General features: G+C 42.1%; 2 protein-coding genes across 6 annotated transcripts; one reads left to right on the top strand and one right to left on the bottom strand.

Moving 5' to 3' along the window:
• The first annotated feature begins 1,038 nt into the window (after positions 1-1,038).
• On the top strand, positions 1,039-5,179 carry LOC103995851 (NDR1/HIN1-like protein 10). 4 transcript variants are annotated; one of them, XR_010498523.1, is made up of 3 exons: positions 1,040-1,932; positions 3,555-3,639; positions 4,819-5,179. XR_010498523.1 is itself a non-coding variant. In XM_009416567.3 (2 exons), the coding sequence occupies exon 1, from the start codon at positions 1,147-1,149 to the stop codon at positions 1,930-1,932; it is 786 nt and encodes a 261-aa protein (XP_009414842.2). In that variant the 5' UTR covers positions 1,039-1,146; the 3' UTR covers positions 4,819-5,179. The 4 variants fall into 4 exon arrangements, 2 of the variants coding, with proteins under 2 accessions (XP_009414842.2, XP_065018399.1); XR_010498522.1 differs by having other exon boundaries at positions 3,478-3,639; XM_009416567.3 differs by lacking the exon at positions 3,555-3,639 and having other exon boundaries at positions 1,039-1,932.
• An 8,001-nt stretch (positions 5,180-13,180) lies between these two features.
• On the bottom strand, positions 13,181-16,483 carry LOC103995852 (protein SMAX1-LIKE 3). Of its 2 annotated transcripts, none has more exons than XM_065163715.1 (3): positions 15,089-16,483; positions 14,583-14,817; positions 13,181-14,510 (listed from the first exon to the last, which is right to left on the bottom strand). In XM_065163715.1, the coding sequence occupies exons 1-3, from the start codon at positions 16,261-16,263 to the stop codon at positions 13,374-13,376; spliced, it is 2,547 nt and encodes an 848-aa protein (XP_065019787.1). In that variant the 5' UTR covers positions 16,264-16,483; the 3' UTR covers positions 13,181-13,373. The 2 variants fall into 2 exon arrangements, with proteins under 2 accessions (XP_065019787.1, XP_009414844.2); XM_009416569.3 differs by having other exon boundaries at positions 13,181-14,498; positions 15,089-16,482.
• Between the last annotated feature and the right edge of the window lie 3,097 nt (positions 16,484-19,580).

Here is a 19,580-nt window from a genome sequence, read left to right as displayed (position 1 = left end):
TGCATCATAAGGCGATATAGCCCAACTCAGAAGTGATGTTGCTTGGCTCCAAAACAATACACAGCAAATCTACATAATTCGGAATCAATTGATGCTTGCCAGCAAAGATATAACTCAGTAATGCATGGGGTCAGGAGGATGACCCCGGGACAGACAAATTGTTCGTCGAAAATATCAATGGACGCTAGAAAGCACAAAGGGAGTTGACCCTTATGAAAAGTATAAAAATCACCCCCAAATAGATGTCAAGAGACAAGATTCACTATCCATAGACTTAAGCTTCGGATGAGTCAAACCGAAACTTCCTTCTCTGGCATTGACCTATTGTGCAGGGACTCAAGATCAGAAGCCTTTCAAAAAACACCCTAGGAAAAAATGATCACGATTCTTCGTTCCTTCTCCATAAAATATTTCTTCCAAGTAATTACACGAACGATCTTACATTATTAGAACTAAACCATATTATACCCTTTTTTAAGCCACAATATAAAATATCACAATAATATCAAGTCGTTGTTGATATTAACTAATCATTCCGTTATTGATATATGTTCGAATATAATATGTTATCGGATCATCTCAATCATATTTTAGATTTCTTAATTAACCTTAATCAAATTATATTAATTTATCAATTTATACTTATATATATATATATATATATATCCCAAAACACACCTTTTTAAACAGTCAAAAAGATATTTAAAATTTTTATATTAACATATCCAGATGGTTAATATACTTTTTATAAAAAAAATCCATCTAAGAGATGAAGTACTATAATCCAATATAATGTAATACTTGTAGAAAGAAAGAAAAAAAGGGTGCTCGGAACACATTCACTTTTGTCACTATCTAAGCATCTGCCACGTGGCTGTCACACAGTTTTTGCGGCACGAGTGGCGAGTGTGGGTAAAAGTTATCCTTCCCTCGTAAGCAACGCCACAGAGCACAGCCACGAAGGCGAATCCCCTGCACGCGTTTTAGCCTAACGGCTCACGCGGCTTCTGCCTTTAACCGGTTCAATGTCAATGGAATTTGAACTCTGTTGGACCAACCCACGGGTCTTATAGTCGTCGTCGTCGTCGTGGTGGGAGTCGTTGAACCAACCCTCCACTCCCCACTCCGCTTCTTGCGGCCGTCGCCATGAGTTCCTCCTCCGGCGACCCTAAGCCCGTCGTTACCGGATACCCCGCTCCCCTTGCCGCCGCCGCCGCCTACCCTTACCCCGCTCCGCCGCCCCCCTCCTACTACTCCAACGTCGCTCCTCCCCCGCCCCAGCCGCAGTACTACCCCCGACCCTACGCTGCCGCCGCTGTCGCCGCACCCGCCTACAACCCTCTCTTCCTTCGCCGCCTCCTCTCCTTCTTCGTCGCCCTCTTTCTCCTCGTCGGCCTGGCCGTCTTCATCGTATGGCTCGTCCTCCGCCCCCGCCTTCCCGAGATCGGGGTCACTTCCGTCGCCGTCTCCGGCTTCAACCTATCGGCTTCCGAGCAGCAGCTCTCCGCCGACTTCGACCTCAACCTCGCTGTCCATAACCCCAACAGAAAAATGGGGATCTACTATGACCACGTCACCGCCGCCGTCCTCTATGGCACCGAGACCATATCGGAAGCCTCGCTGGCACCTTTCTATCAGGAGAAGGGAAACACCATCGCCATCCGGGCTCGGTTCGTGGCGGTCGGTGAGTACGTGGATCCCGATGCGGTGAAGGGGATCCGTTCGGACCAGAGCCGGGGTGATGGGGCGGTGGGCTTTCAGGTTACGGTTTTGGCCTGGGTGAGATTTAGATCTGGGGCATGGCGAACGAGGTGGCACACCATGAGGGTATACTGTGATGATGTCCCGATCGGGTTGAAAAATGGGACAACTTCATCGGCCTCAGGGTACTTGGTCGGATCGACACCGAAGAAATGCGTGGCTAATCTCTGAGTAAGTTCGTGAACAATCATCCTTGTTTTGGACTTCTTAACTTCTTTAGGATTATCTTATAGCGATACGAGACTGAGTTGCTCTGATACTGTAACTATCTGCCTATGATTTGATTGATAAATCCTTTTCTGACTTTTTCCTGTCCACTATTAAATTTAAAGAAAATAATAACTGTTACGGTAGGTAACTGTTTAAGCCGTGGCCTCGGGGCCGACGCAGCTCGGTTCTGGAGTCCGGAAGTCGGGAATCTCGGGACGTCACGTCCCTCGGGGTCTCCTGGCGGCCGAGCACCGTGGTTCGGGGCGGTAGATCGGGTCAGCAGCTCCACAGTAGCGCCGGGAAGAGGCCACCTCGCCTTCGTTCCTGCACACAGGTCGGGTCGGAGGCTCGGCCCGACCCCTCCGACGATCAAGTTAGCAACGTGGAGGGGGTTTAGGAGGAGGAGAAACCTCCGTGTGTTGAGTGTGTGATCCCCCATGAACGAGAGGGTGGTTGAAGAGGGGGTGTTTCCGTCTCGGTCCCCTCCGTTCTTCTAATGAGCAAGAGGGTATTTATAGGGAAGCAATCTGCTTCCTAAGCTGCCCACTTGCAGGGGGCAGGTCGGGATTGATGTGCCTCGGTCAGCATGTTAGACTTGACTTTTGGCAGGGGGCAAGCTGGTATTAATGGTGCCTCGGTCAGCGTGTTGGCCAGTTTGACCAGGTGCTGAGGCGTGATGGGACAGGTGACGTCAGCCAGTCTTGTTGCCATTATTTCCCTTATCAATAACTATGATAAATTCTATATAAAATGTATTTTTAGTTCATATGGATAAACTTTCTTATTGTTTTTGTTCTTCTCGAGCCATGCTAAGTACATATTATGCGATCTCTGTTTTGTTTTCGAATTCTTGTAAATGTTCTCAGCACGTTGTAAGTTTTAGGTTGATTTATGACTCATTGCTAGTTTACAACTATATCTGTAGATAAAAAAGCAATTTGGAGGCTTTTTCCAAGAAAAGACAACTAGTTTGGAAAGTAGTAAGATAGAGATGAAGATTTAAATAACAGAGATCTTCTTCTTTTGGCTTAAGGAATCGTCTCTTGTCTAGAAATTACCAAGCAAACCAACTAAAACCATCTCCACAGTTTTCTAATCCAAATCATAGAGAATCGATGATGTTCAGGACTTCACATTAATTGATTGGAACCTCAGATTTCTCAATTTTGGCAAGGTCCCAGCAAAGTGGTTTTAAGCTGAATAATTGAACTTGATTAAAGGTTGACATGACTTAATTTAGGACAGGATCATATTCTAGTAATTCCCCCTCCCTCAACGTGAGGTGGAGGGCGGAGTCCATGTTGTTAGATCACATTCTTCACCTTCAACGTCTCCTTTTATTTTTCACATGCTTAGGCATGACGTCAATGTTATTGTACATGCTTGTGGATTTAAAGAGTGTATTGTTTCACTGCATTGCACTACATTATTTGTATATTGTCACTAAGAAGGAAATTGTTTCACTGCATTGCACTACATTATTTGTATACTGTTCACCTTGTTCAGATGGTAGTAGAATGAACAATGATTTCGGGAACGGTGGAACTGATGAAAATCAATGGACATGTTTGAGCCTTCTGCAGCAAAAAATATACGGGAGCAAAATTTTTAAGATGGGATATAAGGTGGTATGCGTCTGTGGCTGTTTAACCCTAGAATTTACTAAAGGTAATCAATATGTGCTCTTTCCAGTAACTGTAATTTTGGCTCTCTCTGTGGTATAGAAATATGCGAGTAACAGCCAGATAAATAATGTTTTGTTGTCTTTTGGAGTTCAGAATAGTAGACATTCCTGGTACAGTCTGCAGTATTTGCCAGTCTGGCATGGGATGGTACTTGGTATCAAGTATTAAACCGCTCAATATATATGTTGAGAACAATGATTTTCTTTGCGATTTTCCATCAGGTTATTCTATTAGTAACTTTATTAGGCTTAAAAAAGGACGGACCTAGTGCACAAGGCTCGCTCCTGCTAATGTTGAAGCCGGGGAGGATTAATATACACAGTCTTAACTTTAAGTATTCAAAGAGATTGTTTTCGTGACTCGAATCCTAGTCGCTCAGCTTAGTGACTTTATTAGGCTCCATTACCGAAATGTATCATATTGGTTGAACGGAAGGAAGAAACATGGTACAAAGTACTTCAATTCTTAGCTTAGTTCAGTAATGGCTGTCTCAGGACAGCTTAACTTCTTGCATCTTTCCTTTTCTTTTAGTATTAGCTTCTCACTGCCATGTTGTTTACTTGAATTTTCATAATGGTTAAACCATTGGATAGAGTTTCGAGAACCGTCTTTGTACAGCTTGATTTGGGTCTTTCTGCCATAGCAGTATTGGCTTCTCTGGCTATGTTTGAAACTTGAGGCCCTCACGAAAGGACACTTGTGATGACAGTAGTTATGATTCCGAGATTCAAACGCTTTACTTAAAAGTTAATTATGTCGATGATGACAGTAGTGTGCAGTTGAGATACAACCGTTATATTATCTAGTTGGTAGGTTGTGCACTGTTTGTTTCGTTTCTGCTGAGTTATTGTATGTGGGAGGCATCTGACCACCTTCATTCATCACTAGGGCATGTGATGTGTTGTGTTGGTTGTGTACCACTGAGTTGACAGTACCATTTGACTATAGGGTAAAATTTTGGTCATAGGTGCTATCGTGTGTCTCTTTCCTGGAATATCATGATTATGAATATTAGGAGAAGGAAGTTTCTTAGACATGAACGTTTAGCTTGGAAGCATGGTATGGACATTGGCTGATGTGCCTATCATATTTGCACCATGTAGTTTGTGATTAGTATCTTGTTACACTGACGAAGCACATCTCCTTGGTTCATGTTGTGCAGAAATGTTGGTGGAAGCTCAAGGATATTCATGAAGCTTTTATTGACCTTGCTGAGGATGAAAGCTCCATCAGAATCAACTTATACAGGAGTGTTTTATGCTTAAAATGTCTGGAGCAGTTGTGCACAAAAATACCAGTTCTTGGACTATATCAAGAATGTAGAAATTTTATGGTTTAGCCACATAATGGAAGATGGACCATGGTTAATAGGGAAGGGACTGTGCATTAATTTGTCCTGCAAGTTGTTTCCTTTCTATCCATTTCTATTATCGTTGCATCCTTCTTTCGTAAGAAGGGTGAAGAGATTTGATTGTATAATAATAATAATAATGCCGGCTATGCAGTAGTAGGTGATTAAAATAGATGAGTTTCTTCTCATAGTGGCACGGAAGATGTCTGAGATCGTCCTTTAGTAAATGTATGTTATTCTCCGTGGCGTTTTGAGGAGATATCCTATTGGTTAAACCGTAGATTACATAATATTTGTATGAATAAAAAGTAAATGATAATTTTTCTTCTTTCTTTTTTCAGAAGGTATTACGAATTTTCAGTTTTTAGTTTTTTTATTTCATATATTTTTTTAATATCTTAAATATATTTTTATCATCATTCGTTTGTCATGCTGTAAGGCCCCACCACCATTGTCCCACCTCTTCGCCGGGTCCCGTGATGGGCCTTGCAAAAGGGAAGGAGGCCGTTATGGTGGGGTGGGGATATTTAAGACATTAAAAAAAATAAAAATCGAGCACCATTGAGATCCGTAAATGGGCCGATTGGATCAACCGAGAAGGGAGATTGGGCCAAGCTCGGGGAATGTAACGTTAAGGCCCGGTCAACGTTTGGGTCGACCCAAGACACGCTGTTATCCTATCCTACATTCTCCAATGTCGTAGCCATCCACCACGAAAACACCATCATTCCCCAACGTCGTCATTCTTCATGCGATGCATGCAACTTGTATCTACCATTACTCTCCTTTTTTGACCAGCCCACCTCCTCCTCTTACTGAACGTAAAAGGAAAAGCCAAAGAAGAGCACATGGATCGGTGCCCTTCTTCTCCATGGAACCGAAGCATCATCACACATAGCCACTCATCTCCTTGGATCCTCCAATCATCACATTGAAATTAAGATATGATCAAAGACAAGGATATCTGCATTGGATAGACAAGCCATCATTGCAGGTTGCAGAGCTTCCAGATCCGAGAATTCCCTTACTTCCATGCAGGCATTCTCACATGCAAGCTTAGAGGAAAGACGAAAAAGTTAAAGGCTCGGATGGAGACTCTTAGCAAAAGAAGCCAGTGCGAGCTTCCTTTTCCTAAAGACTGCAAAAGATCATAGGTGTGAAAACTTTGTCTCCATGCTTGTGTTTCTTTTGCAGATGCCGATGGGGTGTTCTTTTTTCCTCGAGGGCTTTGAGTGAACCACGGGAGGTTTGGCAGCTGCTCTTCGTTATAGACTGAGCAGTCGCCATGGAGAAGATACATGTTGCTTTTGAAGGATACCAATCGGATGAACTGTGGCTGACAAAGCTGTACGACTTGTGGTTCTCAAAGAACATCCGTATCTTTGTTTTGTCTTTTATCTGCTAGGAAATGAGTAGCATCGTTGAAGGCTGCTCCCAGTTGAAATGATCTTACGATGCCTACGGTACGATGCTTTGCATTCTGAAATGTCAAGCTTTTGATGCGCAGATGCCGTGGCTCTTCCAACGAAAAGAACTGATCTCAAGCCTACGTAGGTCAATAGTCTAATGATGAATGCCATAGCTACTGTCAGTCGTCGCACATGGTGTCACCGCCCGTGCTTTACGGTGCTCTCATCGCGAGTTCTACCGCAAGCTTTCTTCACCATCCAACTTGTGATCTTGCACTGCACTTTGTTGGCTGCACAACTATCACTGTTTGATCCAGTTTAAGTTACAGTCTGCGCAGCCTATGTTGGCCATCGAGGATCGCAGCGCAGCACTCGGTTAAGTTCACAAGGCATGCAAAGTACCTCAACGAGAAGAAGCACAACTGAGAAAGATGATAAGAGCTAAAAGACACCCTCTCTTTTCGTTGGGTATTCGTTCGGCTTGAAAGGGACGTCAAGCTTTAGCAAACTCATAGGCTACTGTGAAGTGTGGACGACGTTGTCGTCATGAGTGTGCTTCTCATCCTGTACAGCTAATCATAAAACTCTTTGTTTCTTTTCCTCCTTTATCTTTCAATCCGCTGATGGGCTGTCACTTAAAGACCGTGCATGCCTACAGTGATGTCTCTCTCTTTATCTCCTGCAAAGCTCGAGGCCTCGTCTTTCATGTCACCATGAAGGCCATAAAGAAAAGAACCCTTGCAATACATAGCTACCCAATGAGACGCATTAAAGCCTTCTGATTTCGGAAATGTAGCCTAAAATAGAAAACAAAGGTGGGAATAAAAGAAATCCAAATTCTTTACGTGATCCAAGACGCATGCATGAATCTTTTCTTTTCCACACTGCCTCCACTGTGATGACCAGTGCACTATCAAAAAAGACCAAGAGGTGGTGGCAATGTGACATGTCTGAAAACCACCATGACATTATAGGACGCATCTCCTCCTTAGTACATAAAACTCACGAAGATTGACAGCTTAAAGGAGACCTATGTTCCATGGTTATCGAAGAAGGAAGACGATGGTCTGCCTTAGGTAAGGCATCTTGCTAGGTTGGCGTCAAGAGAGATGATTCATAAATTAGATAGGTTATCCGTTTCGAGTTTAAGGTAACATATGATGCCGAGAATTAGGACCGAGCTGTAAAGACCGACAAGCAGGCCACTCTAAAAGTGAAGCCATGGGTGAGTCTCCATTTGCAGCACAACCTGCACACATGATGATGCTGTTTAGATTGGCTGTAAAGATGTATGACTGATGTGGTTTCGACTTGGTTCTCTGCATCGATGAGACAAGTATGTTTAGCATTTGTCTGATAGTTAGTGATGGAAAGGTGCACTGAGATTATGATATAAGCAATCATTAAAGGTGAAATCCTTTACATAATAAATCACTAGAGTTTAAGAGCTAAAAATTCAATTACACTTCCGGCAGCGGTCTGTGGACGATGAATGAATGATTCATCATCTCCGAGTTCTTTTTTCATTGGAAAAGGTGCTGCTTTCGGCTGGCCAACAAGACATAAAGTAGCTTCACCTGTAGAAGAAGTAGCGTTCGAATTCTCTTTCGTTAGATTGCGCATTACCAGCCACAGCAGATACCGAATGAAAACAAGTTCATTAGGATTTGGCTACGATGAGACGCCTTTGTATATGATGCGTTTTGCTTGCAAGCCTTTTCTTATTCTTAAGGGCTTAAAATTGGTATGTATTGTTGGTGAACTGATGTGTCATGGCTGATTAGTCAGCACGGTCTGGTCCACGGGTCGATATCAGGAGTTTTTGGTTGGTTGAGTTGGATGTCGAGGTCGGTCGGGCCCTTGCGACGGGGTGTTGATCAGCGTCTCTCTGTCTCCAGGTTGGTTAGCGGCTCGCGTTCGCATACTGGATGGCAACTCCCGGGTTGAGACACTCGCGATTCGAGGGTGGCCGCTTTCCTGCAAAAATGACCTTCGTCGGGTGATTCCCGACTTTGGCCCCTCCGACGAGCAAGTCAATAGTTGTTTTTTTTTTTTTTGTCCTCTCCCTTGGTCGAATGCCGACCAAGAGCTTTTATACTACTGTACAAGGGTCGATCGTACACGGGTTTGGCGTGGTTGCCGATCCTCGAGGGATGAGATGATACTTTTATGCGATCGCCGTCCCGGGACGCGCGGAACGGTGCCAGATGGCGTCGTCCTGAGCTTCCGGGATGGGACATACCAAACAACACTTTGGTACAGATTCTGACTTGCGTGGGGGTGCTCCCCTTGCTGACTCGGCTATAGCGTGGCGTGATATCGATTGTGACATTGTTAGAATCAAGAGCACTACGAGGGAGAGGGGGGGGGGGGGGGGGGGGGGGAGTGGGGTTGGTGAATTAGTACAGCGGAAAACTTTTGACGATTAAAACTGCATTCGTACGATAAAAGCGATTTTGGTAAGAAAGTCGATTCGTAAATCACTTTAACTTGTGATCAAACGAGATGCAGTTAAAGCAAAGATATAAAGACAGTTTGCAGTTACGATGAAAATCAGAATGTAAGCGCAAACTGAAATATGATGTTCGTTTGATAAAATAAATTTCCATCTTAACGTCGATTCAGAAAATACTTAACTATGAAACACATCGTAAATGAGCAGAAGGCAGTAAGCTACTGAGGAGGTTTGCAGTAAAGATAAGATGCTCAAAGTAAATGTAAACTGAGGTTTAGAGTGGTTCGGTCAATCTTGACCTACATCCACCTTTGGCTTCCTCCTCCGATGAGATCACCGACGTCCACTAGAGGCCTTCCTTCAATAGGCGAAGGCCAACCACCCTTTTACAGTTTCACTCCTTTTGACAGGCTTAGGAGACAACCCTTACAGAATTTTCTCTCCTCTCTTGAAAGATCAAAACTTGGAAGAAAAGAGAGAGAACTTTTAGCCTTTACAACACTTTTGAGCTCTAAAATCACAGAGTAAGATCAAGCTTTCGGTGCCCTTTTATGTAGGAAAGGGTGGGGTATATATAGGCCCCAAACTGGTTTGAATTTGAAGCTCAAAAATGTCACCTCCCGGATTTTCGGGGTCCTGGCGATACTACCTCCTGACTGGGGCGGTACAACCGCCTGGTAGCTCGGAGACTAAGCCTCTAGGCGGTACCACCGCCTAAGAGGGGCAGTTGCACCGCCCAACTTTCCTGGCAGACCATCTCCTGGGCGGTGCCACCGCATGGCAGGAATTCTGGTCCGAATGGGTTGATCCATTCGGCCCAATTTGGGTCTATCAAGGGCCCAATTGCCCCTAGATTAAGTTAATGGGATCACCTCCCATTCCTAACTTAATATATATGCTAACTACAATATTTCTTAAGACATTTACTACAACTTGCTCCGGTGCTTCAATCGCATCTTCTAGCGAGCTTCCGACGAACTTCCGGCGAACATCCGACGAACCTTCGGTGATGCTCCGATGGACTTTTGGCAAACTCCTGGACTTGTGACGATCCACTTGGCGAGTTCCGACGAGCTACTTTGGCAAGCTCCTGGACTTCTCGGATTTGTTCCCGCAGAACCTCCGACGACCGTCCGAACTTTCGTCGAACTCCCAACGTGATCATAGTGTTGCCTCCGACGCAACTCCTGCTGCTTGTCTTTTTTCCATCGTAGTTAATCCTACATATGTAAAATAAAACTTCGATCGAGACAATTAATCCTAAGCAATTAACCAAGTTGTCCGGCATGTCATTGGTCCCTCGACGCTTCGTCCGATTATTCGGCGCATCGTCCTCTCCTGTAGCCTATTGCCCGATCGGCTAGTTGACTCCGCAACTCCGATATCCTTGGCACAATACTCGCTCTTCTTGGCCCGATACCTGAGTCCACGGCCCGAAGCCATCTGTCGATACGTCGATCGATCCACTGGCTCGACGTCCAATCTTCTGACATGTTCCTCTGGCACAACATGATTTTTCTTGCTTTAATTGTCTTGTCCTGATCGATGCATCCTGCGTCGCTCAAAACGCAAATTAAAACATAACCATAATTATCAATTAGTTTCATCATAAAAATATGAGATTCAACATACATATCTTAGATCCAAAATATATCTCATCATGTATCATATAAATATTTTTAACATCTATATCTTAGTGGAGTCGATCATTTGCATAGTAATATAATACTCTTTTATATTATACGTAAAAAGTATTTATCTATAATTTATTTAAGAGGATAATTCTACACTATTAAGAATCCAAATAATTCTGACGATTTTGATTGATCAATATTTTATTTCTAACATGGTTTTCGATTGACTCCGAATCAATATCATTCCATGTGCATATCAAATCCTCTTGAAACATTAAAAAGTGCCTATCCATTGTTTTACCAAATTGAAATATTTAGATCATATGCTCCACGAAATTGAATCTCCAATGTGCCCAAACATATTCGATTTAGTTATTTACTAAAAAAAACCGATCAGGAGGGTGTTTATGTTGTAGAAAACGAGGGTGTCTTTATATCCTATCCCTCGGTATTTGAACCGTATCTCTCTACTTCTTTACCTCGTGTTCCTTTTGTCATTCTTAATCTCGCTTGCACAACACGTTCTTTCTAAGATGAGAGAGAGAGAGAGAGAAAAGGAAGATTAAAAGAGTGCATGAATCCTTAAATGATGGTACATGATTGATAAGATAAACTATTTTGTAAGATTCGTTCGGCCTCGAAGTCTGTAAAGGGAGACAAGAGAAGATAAACTTTTTAGGATTCTTAGAGCACCAACCTTAAGGTCGGTCTAAAGAGTCGATAGATGCTTATCTTTGCTTGGTTAATCTTTCCAAGTCCCCCACTACTACTACTTTTTGGAGAAGGGAATGTTGAGTTGTGATATCAAAAGCAGAGAAAAGAGGGTTCCTTTTCAAATGCCATGAAAAGTAGTGCACTTTTGATGAGGAGGAGGAAGAAGATTGTCGTGCTCTTCTTGCTTTCTCAAGTGCCTCCTTTGCATAACCATTAAGTTACGAATCGTGCCTTTTGGTCCTTTTGTGCATATGTTTCATTACCTCTACTCCATCGTTTGCAGTCTTTCATCACATTTAATCCCATCTTTTACGACTTGATTAGATCATATCATTAATCCATTAACTTGTTAAGCCTAAACTACTTTTCTAGATTTTTAAGTTTAAGCTTATGATTATCCATCCGCTCATCGATTTCTTTGTTAGCTTTTGGTGTCGGTAGCCTATGCCGAGGTGAAAGGTGAAACGATTTGATTCAAAGTGTGAGAACTTATCACCCTTCTAAAAAACTTGGAAGGTTTTACTCATTTTCAATGAATTATGGATGTTATATAAGCAACATGAATATGTTGGGTCAACTCAAATGTTTTGATGTTCTTTTACAGCATGTAAAATGAGTGTAGTCGATTTTTGTGTCATTAAATCAAACTCCCTATAAAGTTGAGTTTTTAGTATTTGAATTCTTTCAACTTCATAATAGCATATCTGTTTGAAGGCTATGATTATTACTAATTTGGAGTTATATTAGGCTTTTACTATATACGTGCGAGAATGCATCTATTGGTTTACATTTGGGATCGTGTCAACGCATCACAAATTGCTAGTTGACATTACCTAGTACAACCCAAAAGTTCTCACATAATATATTTTATATATTATTTACGCGATGTGAATTATACATAACATAACATACGAGTTGTATATATGTTATGAGTCATTTATCTATGAGTAGTCTCAATAAATATTCTTTCAATGGTTAAATTAGTAATGAGTTTAAAATGATCACACTAGTCATATAATACTAAATAGAAGAATTATTTAGTAAGTATAGACGCACTTGGGGTCTCTTTTATAGGTGTCTCTGAAAATTATTACATCAGGGAACATCGACAATTGACATTGTCCAGTTGAGTAGTGGTATTGACATCATGTTCATTAAATCTGACATGCTTCTTAATTAACTTAATCTAGGCTATTGACCTATAGCCACAACCATGTATGATCGTCTTCGAGCTCGAGCGATCGACATGTTGGCTATGTGATGTTGGTATGCTGCCTGTGAATCGCATGTGGTTGATGTGGCTTTGAATCATTCGTCATCCATCATCTAATACTAATGTTCTTATTTTGATCTCATAATCAAGCAATATATTGAGTGGTCACTTTACCTAGGAAAAAAAAAAGATAAACATTATAGCTAAGCATGTGATATAGTGTTTTTTTGGGGAAAAAAAAAGAGTTTGAGTTTCCCTAGTTTCTTTTATTCAAATCTTGTATAGCGGTATATTATCCGAAAAAATAAATGATAAAGGCGTAAGTATACAAATAAATATCTTATAAAATCACAACCAATCACCATATCTTATTTATCAGGAAACAAAAACCTTAGTTTAGTATTAAAACTAACCATTAACTTATATATTCTCTATCGATATCGACTCAACATGATATGTTATTAAAAAGCATATTCATATGTATGAGAAAAAATAAATAGACTAGAAGATAGTCTCGCGTTAATAAATATTGGATTCCACCTAAGATCTAAAAAAAAAAAAAAATTACATTAAATTAGTATCAAACTTCTGATGACACCCTAACTCTATGAGAGTTAGGGTTTATGTTAAGTGGTTGGCTGCCTGCATGCAGTAGAAGCATTCCATTCCAAGTGTTTCTGATGACACCTGTAACGAGGAAACCTCAGCTAAAACAAAGGCCGATATGATGATTTGACGAGTAGAAAGATAAGACCATCAAGAAGACATTAAAATTAGCATCAGAAAGAGCTCATCAACCAATTACACACTGTGTTCCCTTCCCTACATGCAGACTAACCCATCCACCCAAACCTTTTCTTCCTCTCATCTTGTATTTCACTGAACAGTATTAAACGACAAAAGGTTCAGAATGAGGAATCAAGTAACTGCGGATCTAATAATCAAACAAATGATAGTTCCTCAGGCAACTCAAAAAAGAATGCACCGTCCACAGACTCGAGAAGCCCCATGTCATCCGAGAAATGATCATGGAGATCTTCTTCGTCTTCGGCACAAAGATTCAAATCTAACCTGCACGCCTCTTCCTTCTCGTCTTCGGTGTCAGCCTTGTGCTTGACCGGAGGAGAGCAAGCTCTTGACCTGGAATCAAAGCTTTCACAGCTCAAGATGATGATGGCGTCACAAAGCCTGACTTCCTCACCGCTGATGCTCTGTATCTTCCCTCTCTCCATCGAGGTCTTGATGCCAGCCCGAGCGTGGTAGTCCACTTGCTCGATGTCTTCCATCACGATGACTCGGTGTGGGTTTTCGCGTATGGCTTCGAAGAGGCTCTCGAGATAGCTATTTCTGACTTGTTCCCGCGACCTTTTATTTCGTACATCATCCGTGGAGTCCGACGGTGTGGATGAGAAGTTACTGAGTCCAATGGTGATGAAACTGGCGTAAGAGGCAAAGACAATGCCGGCGAGCTCTCTGGCTATCCTCTCCTTGCCTTCGGTGTCACCGCCTTGGAAGAAGAGCCATGTGTCTTCCTTTTTCTCCGAAGATGAATTCGACTTCTCTTTCCTTGTTATCAATCCTGACCTGCACCGGAGGATGATGCTCGCAATCTCAGGAATGAGATCCTTCTTCCGGGTGACCCTTCTCTCCAATGCGTCGCAAATGGTCTTTAGATTCTCGGCGGTAAGCTCCTTGAATCTCGAAATGTACTCCATCTCCATCGTGCCACTTGTAGTAGCCGAGTTAGGGTTAGACCGAGTTTGCCCCGCATGCTCTGGACCACTGCTTCTTGACTTGTGCTCGGGGCATTCATCAGCCACTTCTGATATCCAGAGGTTTTGTTCCCTCAGTTGATGTTTTGCCTCGAGAGACTGCAGGCAAGCTTGCTGCTGGTGCTGGTGTGGGTGCAAGCTCGGACAGCCATGATCGTAGGAAGAGATAGAAGAAGAAGATGGAGAAACCGAAGAGAAGTTAAATGTTATTTCAGATGCATGGTTATGGGTTTTATGGGCTGAAGCAGAAATAGAGTTACACTTCCTGCGCACATCTTTCAGCTGGAGGGAGCCCTGCAAATAAATCTATCACGCGTTGATGTTTATGCACAAAAAGAAAGATAATTTTTGGGCAAAATTCATCGGAGATTTAATTACCTGATCATCGCTGATCGCTCCCCTCTTCTCTTCTTTGTATCGTCGGAGCCATGATGGTAGGCTCGAGGATATGGATGCGTAGCTACCATAACAAGTTCTATTCGCGCTCCGAGCATCCGTTTCGAAATTGATAGCAGAATCTGCGCAGCAAGATGGATGACTTCCGATTTCATGTTCTGTTTTTGTCAGAAATTGGGAGCCTCCGCTGATCTTGATTGGCATTTGGCTTAAATCACTGAGCAAAAAATGAATATAACAGAGTTATTCTCTCTTTCGTAACGCATAGAATGCTGAGGTAGGATCTCTTCTTATCGAGTCAGAAAAGAGTTGGAGCGCATTAGTTTCGGTTTAGAAGAACAAATACCATCGAAAGAAAACATCGAGAAAGCAGACAATCCAAAGAATAGTCAGTGATTAGGCTACTGAATGGACTGGCAATCAGAGGAAAAGATCTCGAGGAAGGAAATTAGATGTTGATGAATGCTGAGGAGGAGATGCGTTAGTACCTGTCACAGTTGAGGCTTAATCCTAAGCTTCCGGTAGGAATGGTATGAGGCCGAAAGCCCCATAGAGTCTCCAACGATGGATTTCCAACCCTACACCTTATGTAGGTCTGATATGTTGCACTCCCCATGAGCCAAAGTCTCCCACCGCTATTCTCTCCCTCGCAGAACATGTTCCTGATCTCCAAGATTGCATGCTCCAGAGGACAATAGATATTTCTTCCCTTCTCCCCGCTTGCCCTATATTCCGCAGCCCAGTTGAGATCCTTCAGGTACAAGATTGCCCCCCTCTCCGCGCAGCAGCTCTTCACGAGGCACCTCAGCTCCCCAACCTTCTGATTCACCTCCTGCAATGGCATGTGGATGAAGGAGAAGAGTGGGAGTGGTATGAACTGTACGTTCCTTAAAACCTCGGGCACTTCTCCTTTATTTACTCTGTCCATCACCCCTCCGACCACAGCCTCGGTGGTAGCCAAGCACTCTCCCACTATCACAAGACTCCTCTTCCTCCTGGTGGCCAAAGTCTCGACGACGCTCACCACATCCTCGTTCTTCACTTGAACCAGAGGCTTTGTAGTGATCGCGCGAGGGATTGTGAAGGGACCGGAGGCATCCTTGGGCTTGCTAGGACTGCGATTAGGTGGGTTGGATGCGCATATGTCCATGGACACGGCCTGCTCCACGTTGCTCTTCACTTGAGTGCTGGAGAAGCCAGCCTCCCTCATGACCCTACTCACGCTCGGGTCGTCCAGGATGGAGATGATGAGCTGCTCAAGCTCGATCTTAACCGCGAGCAGAGGCTGCTGCTGGGTGTCGATGCATCCCCGACGCTGGTGCGCCTGAGCTCTCTTGAAAGCAGCAACGAGGGCGTTGGAGAGGGACGGCGGGTGGTGGGCTAGGGGAAGACCGAGCACCGGAGCGGACAAGGTGGAGGCGGGTATGCGGTTGAGGGCGACGTTGAAGCAAAGCTCCAGGGCCTTGCACTGAAGCGGGTGGGAGTGACAGCGGAGGCAGGCGGCGCGGAGGAGGCCAGTGGACGACGAAAGCATGGTGTTGGCCACATGGAGGGGCGTCACCTGTGCATGGCCTCGTCGTCGAGCTAGGTTTATGGATTGCTTCACGACAGTGGCTGCTTCGGGGGTTAAGCCTTGATGCACAGTGCAACCTCCCGCTCTCATCTTCCGGGATCTGCTTCCACCTCCGGTGATTCCAATTGTCAAAGGGAGAAGGAGAATAAAAAAGGATCAAGTGGTTGTGTCGATGGATTATGTTGAACTTTGGAAGACAGAGAAGAAAAGAGTGGAGAGATGACAAGGAGGGGGAGTTGTTGGAGAATATGAGGGAGCTGCTGTTGGCTTGTCAATCTTCATTTAAGCTGAGTGAGAAGGTGATAGGAGAAGTATTCTTCTTTTTATGGTGGAGGAGAAGAGTGGCATTTAATTTGATTTTGAGCTGTGCTTTTCTTGTAGGGGGAGGTAAAATGGAGGGGTCCAAAGTCCATTTTGTGATTGGAAAGTGGAATGCATGTGATGACAAGCGGCATCCAAAGGCACATTACCTTTTCTTTCTTTCCATGTAATTAATTTTTATATATATATATATATATATATATATATATATATATATATATATATAAATAAAACAGTCTGATCGATATATAATTATTAATTAAAATTTAATTATTTTAAATTTAATAAAAATTAATATATTAATTATTTAATAATTATTATAATAATATTTTTTAGATGAAACTAAATATCCTTATCAACGCCCCCAATAGCTAACGATAGAGACAACACAAAGACTTATATGAAATTATCTTTGAGGTCATACAATTTTACCTTTTCGGGATAAATCTTAAAACACACTTCTAAGAGTAAAGGTGATGTTAAAGGTTTATAAATTTTTGATTCCTCTATTCTTCGATCGACATGAGATTAAGTGTCTTTATCGTCCCAGGGTGATCAGATCGAGCTCAAATTCATAATCTCCTTGAGAAGTCTTTTCTGGCCTCAAGGAATTGGTCATTTGCGTACGTACAGCTTCTTTCTCGAGGACATCAAGAACAACTTCTTTTATGGCGGCCAAATAGTTGTTTGAAGGGATACTTAACTTGTTTGGGGCAGTCTGCATATTTTGGTCTTTATTAGCGTGCCTTTGCATGGAAAGCAGAGCTCTAAGATCGCTTTAATGGTGGGGTGGAAAAGAAGATGACACAAAATTCACCTCACACTCCTTCCGAGAGATCTCTCTTCATTCCTCAATCATATTCCTTTGTTGTCTATAACTTCGAGACCAAAAGAGAGTTTTAGGCAGAAAATTTTGATCTGAAATATAATACGAGAATCATATTGATAGACAAAATATTCTATCTCCGATCACACGGTTCTACACATGACAGTATAGTCAGTAAGTACAAAAAGATCTCCATCAATAATTCAATCAGATAGATATTAGTTTAATATAAAATTTTAAAAAATATTTCGTCTATATCATAGAAACTTTTATTTTTTATCTTAGAATTAACTTGAATGTCAGAAAGATCTTATAAGAAATTACATCCGATATCGATCTTTGTATAAGTCGATTGTTAAACGAACGCTCAAACCTCTTGTCAAATTTTCTATGCATACGAATCCGAATTGAATTGTGCTGATTTAGATGTCACCGATATTGCTGCGGCTGCTGCTTCGGTAAGATTTAACCCAACTCAGAGAAACAAGCATTAAAATATGCATTTGTTCTGTGCATCCCAATTCGAAATGATTCAGTACACTTTGCCAATAAACACATATCGATCAATCATGGGTTTAAATCTCAGTTTGAATTCTGAAACTTTGTGCTTCAAACGAGTCCGGGCCACAGTCAAAAGCTGGGCATATAATGGTCCAAAAGACACGCGCAGAGGACAGCTCTAATAATTAGAAAGCCAAAAGGAACCTGAGATGCAGCAAAAAGAAGGCTCGAAGGAAGAATTGCGGTGAAGGAATGCAGAAAGTCCTCGAACTGACCAAGAGATGCATGTTGAAAGTGAGAAGAAATCCACTGCAGTTTTGCACCTTACTTTTACATCTTCTTCCCTCTCTTCTCCAATGGAATAGCCTTCTCATCTCACTGCCCGTCTTGAAAGTAAAGCAGCGATATAAAAGCTTTATCTGGCATCATCTGCCCGGAAGTTCTCATTGCAATGCCACCTTCATTCTCTCTCTCTCTCTATCTATCTATCTCACATATATATATATATAAAGAAATTATTAGTTCGAACCCTACTTGATCCATATAAAGAAGTGTCTCAAGACTTTATAGTATCTATTCATTCAATCATGTTGTTATTAAAGTGTTGAGGATAGACTCTCTTTCTTATATATTTCTTTAAGCATTTTTTTGGAGATGGTATAGTTTAATTAGACAACTCTACCGGCTGGAATTGTTTGGATAGACACCGTAAAAAAGAATCCAAGTTCTATCTTAGTAGAAGTCCTAATCTAAAATATTGACCGTCTTTTCTCCTCTCCGATCTGTAGTCTTTTTGAGATTTGTCTGGAACCAAGATTTTATTGGTGGTGAATGATGAGTGGGGGGAGACCAAAGGTGGTTGGAAGATTAGATTTAGGAGAAATCTTAATGGCATTTTCGCTATAGGATTACGACAGCCTTCCTGTAGTCTGACTATATATTATTGCACGCTCTCTCTGGTTCTAATGATACCCCCAAGGATGAAGCTGGAATGTGAAGGAGATATCTTTCCTGTTGCTTCTCCCCACAACATCTGAAATCATGGTGAGGTGACATTATAATTTCTTCCCCTCCATCTTTAGCTTTTGTTTTTGGCTCCAACTAAAGTTAAAGCTTTTGTTTGTTTATTCCCTAATAATAGAATCCTCTCCTTTTTATTTCTCCAATTGTTGAAGCGGTGGCTCATCATTTCCCTGCAAAATTTGTTGTCTATTTAGAAGTGGTTTTGTTCTCTGTTTGCTATTAGAGAAGGCTTAAATTCTATTATTTATTATTGGACATCAATCTGCAGTGACAAAAAAAATTAATTCTGCCACTTCCCCGGACAAGCAAGCAATACTTCTCCTGATAGAATTCTTCTCAGAATTGAACTTCTATGTTCATCTTACTGCTGCTCAGACTGATACAAATAACTGAAGAAGCTACAAATGAGGTCTATGTTATTGCAACTTTTGCGTTTACATCACTTTTATCTTGGTGCAATTTTGATAATAGCAACTTCGACTTCACAAGCCTCGGCTGCATCCTCTTCTGTTCATAATCATATATAGACTGACCACTGTCACTTCAAACAACTTTTATGTGTATAAATAAGCGTCTAACATGAAACGTTTGACGCTTCTTTTGCTTATTTTGGTGAAATGCTTACAGCAAACTTACCAAGAGGTGCACTTCTTGAGTTCCTCAAAAACTAAATAACCGATGAGGTTACTATAAATGACATCAGAGAATACCAATTTTAACTCCAGATATAAGTGCT

The sequence above is a fragment of the Musa acuminata genome, chromosome BXJ3-8 (genome assembly GCF_036884655.1).
Source record: "Musa acuminata AAA Group cultivar baxijiao chromosome BXJ3-8, Cavendish_Baxijiao_AAA, whole genome shotgun sequence".
Lineage (NCBI taxonomy): Eukaryota > Viridiplantae > Streptophyta > Magnoliopsida > Zingiberales > Musaceae > Musa > Musa acuminata.
The sequence above is the reverse complement of the archived record's forward strand: the minus strand, read 5'-3'. Positions and strand labels throughout refer to the sequence as shown.